The 13010-nt window shown below is 34.9% G+C and overlaps 1 protein-coding gene across 3 annotated transcripts; it reads left to right on the forward strand.

The window, feature by feature from the left end:
- The first annotated feature begins 6132 nt into the window (after positions 1-6132).
- Positions 6133-11772, forward strand: LOC104087196 (receptor homology region, transmembrane domain- and RING domain-containing protein 2-like). 3 transcript variants are annotated; one of them, XR_684240.4, is made up of 5 exons: positions 6133-6581; positions 7329-7559; positions 8714-9118; positions 10642-11316; positions 11665-11772. XR_684240.4 is itself a non-coding variant. In XM_009591602.4 (4 exons), exons 1-4 carry the CDS (start codon positions 6455-6457, stop codon positions 11163-11165), a joined length of 1287 nt encoding a protein of 428 aa, XP_009589897.1. In that variant the 5' UTR covers positions 6133-6454; the 3' UTR covers positions 11166-11648. The 3 variants fall into 3 exon arrangements, 2 of the variants coding, with proteins under 2 accessions (XP_009589897.1, XP_009589898.1); XM_009591602.4 differs by lacking the exon at positions 11665-11772 and having other exon boundaries at positions 10642-11648; XM_009591603.4 differs by lacking the exons at positions 6133-6581; positions 11665-11772 and adding an exon at positions 6787-6889 and having other exon boundaries at positions 10642-11648.
- The last annotated feature ends 1238 nt before the right edge of the window (positions 11773-13010 follow it).

The raw sequence follows: 13010 nt of genomic DNA on the forward strand, positions 1-13010 counted from the left end.
TAAACATAATATTTTTGGTAAATAGGGGTTTGATGATTTTTATTGGACTTTCTTAAAACTTGTGCTTCTAACTGTACAAGTGCATATGAAATTTGTACATTGTTATCACATGGAGATGTAGAACTAGGTGTATAGGGAGAAAGTGTATCACTGGTGGAAAGAGTCTCAGAGTAATGTTGCATATCTGGAGATGTGACACTAGGAGGACTTTGTCCAGTACTCATAGGAGAATGTTGACTACTATCATCAGCATAGTTAGGAAATAAAACTGACTTAAGGACAACAGGAAAGGAAACATGTTTTGAAGACATAACAAATGGAAACACATTTTCATGAAAGATCACATCTCTAAATTCAAGAACTTTTACACTATATCCATTTGGCAAGCTTATCAGTAGAGAGTAGGGTAGTGTTGTGATGTTAGTGAGTGCATTTTTATCAAAGTTCATATGGTTAGATGCTTCTGAGTCTATGATCCAAAGGTCATCCTTTGATTCAAAACATTTGCATGAAGGATTGTCAAAGTCAATAGAAGAAGTACAGACTACAATACCTGCAAAGTTGACACTACCATTTGTGACATTGCCATTACTGGAAGATCCTCATGTATTCCCTACTTGAAAATGTTGCAGTAAGCTCATTATCTGCCTATATTGTTCTTTTGTTAGGTTGACATTCTGATTTTCATCCTATATGCCCTGCTCATCTTCATTCTCATGAATGATATCAGCTGGAGTTCCATGTACATTTTCCACGGAGCCTTTTCCTCTGTTGAACTTGTGATTCTGGTTATGATTTGGATTGTTCCCCTGATTGTAGGACTGATTATTGGGCTGATTGGAGTTCTAATTAGTGTGCGAATTACTTTGAGGGTATCCATGTAACTTATAACACTTCTCCCTTGTATGACCTGGTCTTTTGTAGTAGTCACAAAATGGCTGACCCCTGTTATTGTTGTTGACTGTGTAATGTGTCTTGATGTTTCTGGCTCCAAGTGGATTCTGATGTTGTGGACTTGCATTCACATGCAGTGAAGTAGACTCAAAATTCAGTTGACTATTAGGTCTGAATTCCCTTTGCTTTTCTCTTGTATTAGTAGAGAGAAAGTCTGTGCCATGGAAGAGAGGGTCTTCATCATAAGAATACTCCCTCGCACTATTGTGTAGATCTCATTCAATCCCATTAAAAATTGGATAAATCGCCGATCCTACTCTGCCTTATGCATAGTTGTTTTGCTCTACATGTCCAGTTGCAGCTATATTGAGGTTTGGCACTCAAAGTGTTCAGCTCCTACCATAATCTCTTCATTTGTGTATAGTACGTGGTAATGTCTAAGGATCTCTGAACAAGATCATTAACCTCTTTCTGAATCTGATATAATTTTGCCCCATTTGTTTGGTCATAACGATCCTCTAATTCCCTCCACAACTCGACTGAGTCATTCACATAATCTACACCATCAAAAATTTTCTTACGAGGGAATTGAGAATCCACTAGGTTACCATATCATCACACCTCTCCCACTGATGAAATTGAGGCGAATTAGGGCTAGATTTTCTACATTCCCCATTAATAAACCCTAATTTATTTTTGACCGACAGGGCTCGCAACACGCTTATTCTCCAGGAACGATATCCAATTCCGTCGAACAGAACTGGTACTAAAGTCACTCCAGGACTATCCGAAGGATGAATGTAGAGAGGGCTACCTGTATCGATGATAAATTGGTCATTTCTGCTTGTTCTAGACGTGGTTTCTTCAGTCTGATCGATGGCTATGTGTGAAGCTCCGATTTGGTGAAATTGAGGAGTATATCAGTCTACTCAGTGAACAGATAAATCAATTAGGTCAAATATTTTTCAATTTGTAAAATAATTGCAGCTCTGAGTGGTAATCACCGCAACCCTAGCGAGTAATGAAAAACAGACGAATTTGAGAACGAATAATGGAGATGCTGACATGATCCGAGCTAATATCCATGCTCTGATACCATATTATGATTGTAAGGAAGCTCAAGATAATTGAGCTTCAATGGAGTTCTCTAGAATGTTCTGAGAGAAGGAGATAATATGGGGGGGGGGGGGGGAGTGAGAGCACCGACATACGCTGTGCATTTTGGTATAATGAGAACTCACTATTAATTTCCAAGTATATATATATATATATATATTCAACTAAAACTAACTAACTATACCTACTAACTATACATTGTATAATGAATAAAATGAATAGAGAATAGAATAATAATAAGTATACTCAATAAAGACTTCCTAAGAATGTTACTATAAATTAATGTTTTCTCCAAAAACTCAAATTTATACATACAAATATTACATTATATTGTCCCAACATTGATTTTACATTTTGTAATGTGAACGGTTCTTCCTCTTTCACGCGATTTGGACTTCATATAAGTGTTCATAAAAAGATTCATCCAATTATACCTTGACGGGTAGAAAACTAAAATGATAATAAGGGGTTAGAAAATTTGTCATGGAATAGTTTCCTACTCTTGATTTTTATTTTCTATCCTCTTTAATTAAATTACTAAATAAGAGATATTACTTGTAAATGTCTTATTTTAATCCCAACCAAACATATGTTCACTTTAAAGAATGTAAAAATTTCACGGCCCGTATTTGGCTACCCCGTTTAACTTGTGATCACTTTTAAAAAACGTTTAACTAGTATTCAAAGTACAAATAACTTCAGGTCTTCTCCTCCTCCTCCTCCTACTCCTTCTTCTCCCTCTTCTCCTTCTTCTCTTCCTCTTCTCCTTCTTCTTCTCCTTCTTCGCAAGTTTTAGGGTGGATTATGATATTTTACAGTAGTGAGCTGATGCGGAGCTCCTTTCTTTGCTATTGTTTAGAGTTTCTTCTTCTTCTTCTTCTTCTTCTTCTTCTTCTCAATTATAAAATGAATTTATTGGATTTGTTGTTGATTTGATAAATTGATGATTGAAATTTGTTCTTTATGATATTTGGAGGTTATGCTTTAATTTTGAGCTGATATGGAATAGATTTAGGTATTCTATCGTGTGTTGGATTATTGGAATTTGAAAAACAAGTTTTTGTATCTGGGCAATTTGCACGTCAAACCTATTTGGTCTTAATGAAAACATTGGTTGCATTTCAGACCTATTTGGCTTTAAGTGCATCTTAAGTGCAAAATTTTTACTTCAAACCTATTTGGCCTCAAGTGCATGAAAATATTTATTGCACTTCAGACCTATTTGGTCTTAAGTACATCTTAAGTGTAAGTTTTGCACTTTAAACTTAATTGGCCTTAAGTGCATTATACTTCAGACTTTCTTCCTCAACTTCACGCAATAAGTCTGAAGTTAATTTTAAAATGGTAGATTTATAAATTTTTGTACATAATGGGTATAATTTCAATGATAACCCCAAAACTAAGTATAGGTACAAATGCCCTAAAGAATAGAAGTGAAAAAGGAAAGCAAATGAATTCTCCAATCTCCGATGTGCACATTTTCGCCCAGAGACAATCGGCCCAAGCACTGAGGTACCATATACTCAGGTGGCCAATAAAGAACAAGCCATGTTTTGCCCAACAGAATGAGCTACCTTCTTTATGGATAGGGGTGGCAAACGGGCAATTCGGATCGGGTATGAGCGTTTCGAAAACGGTTAATGAAAAAATGAATAAACTATTCGACCCGATTAATATTAATATGGATTAGAAAATGAGTTAACCGGCGGATAATATGAATATATCCATACATTTATGAATATGATCACTTTTGGTAGAATTTATAGTCTCCTAAACTTGAGGAACCCCCGATTTGAGTCTTTACAAATATAAAAGTTAACCCATTAATTATCCATTTTCTAAGTGGATAATATGGTTATTATCTATATTTGACCCGTTTTTAAAAATTCATTATTCAACTCATTTTTAGTGGATAACATGGATAGATAATTATTATTTTTAAATTTATTTTGCTACCACTATTTACGAATAAGAATATTCGAATTTATAGTTAGTCTACTTCTCTCTTTTTGTCCCAAAAAATTACAAAAATATGATAGTTTTTGGGATGATCTTTTAACTTTTAACTTATGCGTATCCCATGGGTAAAATTTTATGGTCAAAAGTTAAAAGTGTTATTCATGAACAAGCAAGAGAGTAATACTTGTTAAATTTGATGTTCTTCCCATGGGACAAACCAAAATAAAAATTCGAAACCGTCCACTTTGAGAGCTATATGTATTCACCCCCTTTTTGTCTCTTAGTACAAAATTTGGATTGCCTTCTTAAGGTGAAATTATTTCTTCGCCAGTCTAATATATTGAGTAGAAACATAAATTGTATTTTATAAGTAGTAAATAACAGGCTATCTTTTCAAGTAACAAGAATTGTTTATAAACTTGTGGCATTTATAGTAAATGGCCAAACTCGTTTCATCTTGTTCTTGTCGAATGAGACTTAACTAGTCAATTTTTTTGTTGTTGAGATTAGACGTGATTTTTGTATCTAAGTACGATAATATCGATATTCAAGGTCATTCTTCTAATAAAATGATATTAGATAAAGATAGATTTGTAGTGCCTGAATGTAGAATTGTAGATGACACGTATTATTATTCTATTTGAGATCCTTACGAGTTACGAGTTTGTAGTTGAAAATAAATATAATATCGATACATTCGTAACAAACCATATTAATTTCTCATTGATTTCTACTCTTTTTTAGGCCATTATATTATAAATGGTGATTAGATTGTCACTTCAATAACTTGAAATGTTCTTGAGATCTGGGAATAAAATTAATCTTTTATCATATTATTTATGTTCTCGTTCAGTTATTAAAATATCATAACATAGGGGTGAAAGCTAGATCGTGGTTAGTTGAATGGTTCAACATCCATTAGAGGCATAGCATTTTCTTCCGTCCCCGTGTAATAAAAAAATGTCATATTCTTCAACTACATTTTATATCCAGACGATATTTTATTCCCATATCACTTTCTTATGTATTTTAAATATTTTGAATTTTAGAAAAATGATTGAATATATCACAAATCGATTCAGATATTGTGGTTATAAAAAAGGCTGGGTTGACTATTCTTTTTCTTAATATAGTCCTAAAAAAATTGAAGCACTACCTAATTGACAAACAAAATCAAAATCAACATCACATGAATTTTGTACATTTTAACAGGGACCACAACATCAACTTGTCCCCAACAACCTATCTCCTCTATTTTCTTTTCATTTAACATGTCCATAAACAATGAATTATGAATTATCAAGTTTGTCATGCAAATAAACTAAAGACAGTTCAGATTGGACCTAATCCAGTAACCCTTTGGCGGTGCAGGATATTTGTTGTATATTTATATTATACTTTCTAGCAACAGTATATTTATTTTCGTGTGATCGATGATAGATTACGAGTTTGAACCGTAAAATCAGTTATTAATACTTGTATTATGGTAGATGTCTATAGTATATCCTTTAGAGTGTGATTTTTTATAAGATTATATGTAAATACGAGATACTTTATGTACCGGTAATATCTCATTATCATCTTCAAAAGATATTCTTTATTTTTTATTGGTTTCTTTCATATTTTACGTTGGCACCAACACCTCACAAAGGTGCTCTTTCGTATATTAGTCCAAGTGAATTATTATTGACAAGATTTATATAGTTCAATTAACAAATAATTATTTGGATGCGAAATCGTTTCAATACAATAAAATAAAGATATTTTGTCCATTAATTACATTAAAACATATTATAATAAATTAATTTCTTATAAAATATTGATTCAATAAAAACTAAATCTTCATACTTTGAGAAGTTGCTCTTTTCGAGAACTCTATGATTTATGTCGCTAAAAGTAATTTCTTTAAATCGATATTAGCATAAAAGTTGTAAATAAAGGTTAACTATTTTTCAGGAAAATATTTAACATCATTTTTGACATTTCACTTTGTACAATTAAAAGTCATTTTCCTTCTCTAGATTTTGCAACTTGCAAAAGTATCCTTTCTTTTTCTGTCGTTTGTTATTATTATTATTTTTTGGTTTACTTGTCATTTTCCCTTTTGTTATTTTTTGTCCCTTTTTAGCTTAATAACATGTAAAAAAGATAAATAATCATTAGAGCACACAAAAGAGAGAGACACAATTTATATATAGCGAAAATGTTGATTTTCTTACCTTTTAGATTTAGAATTCCTTCCAAAAATTTCTCATTTTCCCCCGCACATACATACATACAAGGAAAACCAAAAAAATTAAAATTCCTATGGAAGCTGATGTTTCTATTCTCTCAGCAATCTTGAGAGTGTATCTTCTTTTTTTTTTTTGGTGATTTTTCTTGAAAATTGACAAGAGGGGTTGTTGTGAATTTTAGTCTTATTTTTTTGTGAATTTCCTTGAAATTATTTAAAGGGGTTGTAGGGTTTTGAGATTTGGGAAGTGGAATGGTGAGTTCTTGGGTTTTTTTGTTCTTCAGTTATGTGTCTTTAGTGGCTTCTGGAGCTCTTGGAAGTGTAATTTTGATTGGTAAAAACCTTACTTTGTCTTTTGAAGACATTGAAGCTAATTTTGGTGAGTTGACTTTGCTCCCCCCACCCTTCCCCCCCCCCCCCCAAGACTTCTTTTTTATTCTGCGCTTAAAAATTAATTGAGAAGTGCTTTTTGTTGAATATTAGGAACTTGGTTTTGTTTAATTTATGTTTTCATGAGCTTCTTGAACTAATCATGCTTTGCTTTTTTACTCTCCATGTTTGCGTTTTGGGGGTTTGGGGTGGGGGTGGGGTAGGTTTACTAGATCATGTTTTTTGGGTTTACTAGATCATGTTTTTTGTTAGGAGTGACTGAGGGTCTACCGGAGACAGACTCTCTAACTTTACCAGGTAGGGTATATTACCTCCTAGACACCACTTGTGGGATTGAACTGGGTTTTTTGTTGTTGTTGTTATTGTTGTTGTTTGTTAAGAGCTTCTTACGAGTTACGGGGAATAAAAGATCTCATCTTGGAAATTTGATCTGTCATATTTTGCAAGTTCTTTTTTTAGTTAGAATCTCCAAGAGATCTGTACTTGCATCAAGAGAGTATGTATGGATGTTGTATTAATAACTTGCATTTAGATCTCAATATATTTTGTTGTTGATCATGGTTTTGGTTTCTTTGTATTTGACTTTTGAGGTTTTTAATGTTGGCTGTATTTCTGTTTTAACTGAAAAAGCTATGTGTTGTGATATAGCAAAGGTTTTCTTTACTTTTCTGTTGGCATGATATTTACGGGGCTTCTTTTCTGCTAATGTACAAATTCGACCTGTTTTTAATTTCAGCTCCCTCACCAAAGGGTTCAGGCAAATGTGGAACATTGTATGTGGCAGAGCCTTTGGATGCATGCTCGACTTTGACTAACAAGATTGAACCAACTAATAACTTCACAAAAGATCCATTTGTGCTGATAATTAGGGGTGGATGTAGCTTTGAGGATAAAGTCAGAAAAGCACAAGCTGCGGGTTTTAAAGCAGCCATTATCTATGACAATGCATATGGTACTATTATTCCAAGTAATGTTCTCTTCCACTATACATTTTACTTTTTAACCGTTTCTTCATTAACCTTTCTAAGTTTATTAATTTCGATCCATTGGGTAAGAAGTAAAATGATTTCTTGGAAAGGGAAATAGGTTTACAGTTTAAATTGACATTGAGCTCGCTACTCCTTGCAGAAGCCAGCTATGTGGCGTTATACAATTTTTGATGTAAATTTCCTGCTTTGCCTTTAATCACTTAATGCTCTGTATATGCCATATAAAATGTTGACGAAACTTCGAAACTGTCAATTGATCAACCAAATTACGCTTCATTCCCTAACTAGTTATTCATAAAAACTTGTAGGATGAAAAATAAAAGTGCTATTTGGAGATTCAATATGATTAAGAGGGATTGATCCATCTGAAGGAAGTTACAGAAGATATTTTGCCATCTCCAATTTGTAACAGAAAATTATTATCCAGCTCTTAAGATCTCTTTTAGTCTTTTATTATGTGATGCATTTGATTTCCAAGTTTTATAATTATTATATTTTTCCCATTGGCGTTGGGGTAAGCTGGACTAAATACATGTTTACAACTTTTAGATGATTATTAGGAAAACCAGTTGCAGCAAAACTTGTATTTGACCAAGTAATTGAATGACTTAGAGCCCGTTTGGATTGGCTTAAAAAGTGGCTTTTCAGCAGAAATAGCTTTTAAGCCAAAAAGCAATAAGTTGGGGCTGCCCACCTTATTTCTTTTGGCTTGTTTTAAGCAGTTTTTAACTTATTTTAAGCACTTTTTAGCTTTGCCAATTACTGAAAAAAGCTAAAAGAGCTTAAAAGCTGATTTGACCAGCTTAAAAGCCAATCCAAACACGCTCTTAGAAATTAAAAAGCTCGAAATCCTTGCCAAGCTTTCTCATGATCGTTATGATGTGTTCATCTTCTGTGATTTGTCTTGAGCCAGCATGTCCCAAAGTGGTTCATCTGAAATGTTCATATCATAGAACTGACAAACTAGACGATTATTATCCCACCCCCAGCCAAAAGGAAAATAAAATAGTGAACTCAGAAATCTTTTGCCAAAGACTTCAAAAACCAACTTCATCTCTTGCTTTTGAATGCTTTAAGCTTCTATAACTGTTGATTTTTAACAACCAAAGGTTTAACCAGACACACAATACAGTGGCAGGAACCTCTACTGGTGTGAAGATACTCGCACTGTTCGTTTCAAAAGCTTCTGGAGAAACACTCACAAAATATGCTGGTGACACTGATATGGAAGTATGGATAATCCCAAGCTTGGAAAACTCAGCTTGGTCAATCATGGCTACGTCTTTCATTTCATTACTTGCTATGTCGGCCGTGCTCGGGATGTGTTTCTTTGTTCGCAGACATCATATACGAAGAGAGAGGCCCCGAGCTTCTCGTGTCCGTGAATTTCATGGGATTAGTAGTCGTTTGGTGAAAGCTATGCCAAGTTTGATATTTACATCAGTTGTGGAGGATAATTCTACATCAGTAACATGTGCTATATGCCTCGAAGATTATCGTGTGGGAAATAAGCTTAGAGTTCTTCCGTGCCGGCACAGTAAGTTATCCTCTCTTATAGACGTTATTTACTTTCCAAGTTGTTCATATTTAGCTCTATTTGTTACTAAGGTCGTTGAAAGTAGGAACACAAAGCATTTTATTAAGTTTTGTTCCTCCATTGGGAGGATACTCATCTTTTTTGACTTTTGGTGCCATGACAAACTAATCACAGATCATGGTTGATAAGCACTAATGTATCCTCTTAAACATGAATCTATGGTAGTGTCATCACTAAAGAAACTTAACTCCTCTCCCAACAACAACAACAAACCCGGTATAATCCCACATAGTGACTCCTCTCCCACCAAAATCTTGTTGTATTATGACTTTACTGGTGTAACGACCCGACTGGTCGTTTTGAGCAATTGTGCCCGGTTCGGCAATTTGAGGTCATGAGTAGCTTAACCTAGTGTATTATGACTTGCGTGCATCATCGGCTCGGGGTTTTGAGTGGTTCGGAAATGATTTTAAGGAGTGACTCTCATTTGAGAAGCTCGAAGTTGAAAGAATTGACCTTTGAGTATTTGACCTCGGATCGGAGTTTTGATGGTTCCGATAGGTCTGGATGAAGTTTTCGGAGTTCTGGTAGGTGCCATCACGACTTGTGGATTTTGGGTCGTGACAATTGAAAATGCACATCACGTCGTGCCACCCAGCTCACGAGTCCTCACCGCTTAGAGTGGTACTCTGTAAAATTTCCTTCAACCTTTGAAATCCATCCATCTCCCATTCATGTAAATTCCAGACAGCGAAATCCCTCCTCTTTTACCACCCGAATATGTCATACCATCTTCTTTTTCTGGCACGAAACTCTGAATAAATTGGGGAAGGAGAAGGTCGTTCTCATATACTTTCTCCGCAGTCTGCACCACTGATGATCCCAAAAACTGACTCTACTTCTATTCCCTACTCTATAGGAAACTGTTGAAATCTTCCTCACCCTTCATAATACTCCTCTACGTTTCTAGACCTCCATTCCCCTTCCATGACTCCATGTTTTCCTGCTATCACCTCCCTCCATAATGCCTGCTCTGCAATCCTGAATCTCCATAACCACTTCCCAAGTAGTGCCTTGATCAAAAGGATTTTCATTCCAAGCCCTCCCATATTTTCGGGATGTGACGAGGATCCCAACCAACTGGCTGAAATTTTTGGGTTCCAAGCCTGTCATCATGATGTAGAGAAGAGTACCATTTATCATTCATCACTCTGTGCATACTTTCTATCATCTTAACTTTTACCCTTTCCAAAGTACCCGAACAGTTATAAATACAGTTTACACTTAATTTTTGAAATTATTTCGTTTTCTGAAGTCTCCTTGGTGGCTAACTATGGAAAAACCAAAGTTATGGTTCCAAGCATCATATAATTGGAATATTTCCTTGTCCGGAGCTGATCTATCTTTTATACTGCAGTATTTGTCAATACACTTTCATTGAAATATGTTCACATTCAGAATTTATTTCTTCTGTAGCACTTGGCATTTTTCAGTTATAAACACGTCCTATGTAAACTTTTCAGAATTTCATACTGATTGTGTTGATACTTGGCTGACATCATGGAGAACCTTTTGCCCTGTTTGCAAACGGGATGCAAGGACTAGCACTGGCGAACCACCAGCATCAGAATATACACCATTGCTTTCTTCCAGTCTGCGATCTGGATCTTCAATGTCATCTCTAAGGTCATCATTAGCATCATCAGCAGTAATACATATAGGCACAGGAGCATCTCGATCGCCTTCCGTTTCTCGTTCTCAATCAATCTCTAGCTCTCATAACCAGCACTCTCTTTGGTCCTACCACCCGTCACCTCATTTTGCTATAAGCCGAAGTTCACTCGACTTTCAAAATGCATCTTCGCAAAGATCTGGTGCATCTTACTTAATTTCATCTAACTCATTGGGTTATCCTTCTCTATCACCTCTTAATTCAAGATATATTGGATCAACAAGTCAGCATCATAACCCACTGTACCACAGTGAGTCAATTACAAGCTTTTCACCATTTGTATCAGCTAACTCTCTTCCCGGATGTGAGTCATGATTTAGTTGATCGTTGGTAACATTAGTCGAATTTGTGAAGCCTCTTACCAGGAACACAGTGGTCGGATTATACTGACCACAAATTACAGCTGAAGACAATGGAACTGATTCGTATTGGTTGCTGTGGCATCTGGACACAGGAAATACAACAGGTAACTCTCGATTTCTGCATTATTGCTCAACACTTCTGTAATATTGATTTAGTAGTTGGATAGGTTTGGTATTTATATCTGGAGGTTTTTGCTGAGTGTACATGCCTAAAGATGGGTGCTTTTTGCGGTACGCGTTGGCCCCTCTTTTGTTTAATTGTTTTTCCTTTTTCTTTTTCTCCTTTTTTCCCCGTTTCTCCGATGGTTTTTAGCCATGTCCACTGATAGATGGTTGAGGCCTTTAGTTGCATGTAAATATCTCTGTCAGTCAGATGACTTTTTCTGTTTTTAGTTTTTGAAAGGAATAAAGAGTATCCGAAAACCCTTCTTCTTTTTTTTTTTGGTTTCCAGATATTGTACATCTGAGGTTGAGAAAGAAGCTGTTTCATGAGCAAAACCATGTGATGTCGTTTTGTTGGTTGTGGCTATACACCAAATATATTTTGGATTTCATTTTCAGTTTTCAAAGATGAATGTTACGATTAGATAAGTAGAATAGACTTAGAATTTGGTATAGTAAAATGATAATATTAAAATTTGGAATATTGTTAGGTTCAAAGGTATTTCCTTGGAGGTTTACTGAAGTAACTTCAGATGATGAACTTCACGTTGGCAGTTGACTCGTTTAAATCTTCGTATAAGATGGTTCAAACTTTTTTTGCTTCGAATGCATTAAGAATTATCTATAACTATATAGGCAAAAATTTGAATCGCTTCATTCTTGAAAATATAGTAAATTGCATAATAATACATTATCCTAAGCAATAGAGGATTCAATCAGCATGAGGATATGTTATACACAAGTGTATCTACCCCAATCAGGGGTGCCAACTAAGAGCACATGGACTGTATCGTGGGTCTCTCCATTACAGCTGATTTTGTTAGTTTTTTATTTGAGATTTTAATCGATTCATAGGGTTTCAATGAGAATTCATATCGATAGTACAGAAAATAAATAATAAGTCATTCCACAACCAAATTCTAGAAAGAAATGGGGGAAAAAAGAATTCATGAGGATTATCGCATATGTAACCTAAAAAGCTACTAATTGATTGTGTGAGACTCGAAGTAAAATTTTCGATCTCGGGTTGGTTCTTTTGGGGGGGGGGGGGGGGGGCGGACTCAGCTTATGATCACCCCTAACTAGGACCGTTCAAAACCAAATCGAAACTGTTAACCGATGATTTATTGGCTTATTGGTATCGGATTATCGGGGTAATGAATGGTGAACGGATTGAGATTTTATAATTAACGGTTTGGAGGAAGATTACTGAATTTTTTTATCGGGTAAACCGTTAACCCGTTAAGAATTTTTATATTTACACTTTTACCTCTATGTATATAAAGTATTATTGAAATCCTACATGGCTAAATCCCTAATTTCTATTTTCTAATTCTCAATTGTTTACAGCCACCAGAGGCAGAGAAGTCGTCATTCTCGTCTCTCTTGAACTGAGAACTGAAAAGTCGAAAAATCGAAATATGAATGATTGATACGTGTGTCTGTATGAGTAGTCTTGATGGTATTAAAAATTTGATTAATACTGTATGACAGTATGAGTAGTCTTGAGGACTCTTCAATTCAAAAATATCGTTTGGTTAGATCTTAGATGATATTAAAAATTTGGTATTGATTTGAAACATTTTGGTATTGATGGAATGATTGTTCAAAAAATTTCTATTTGGTTTAGTCGATA

This window comes from Nicotiana tomentosiformis, chromosome 6, assembly GCF_000390325.3.
Source record: "Nicotiana tomentosiformis chromosome 6, ASM39032v3, whole genome shotgun sequence".
Taxonomy (NCBI): Eukaryota; Viridiplantae; Streptophyta; class Magnoliopsida; order Solanales; family Solanaceae; genus Nicotiana; species Nicotiana tomentosiformis.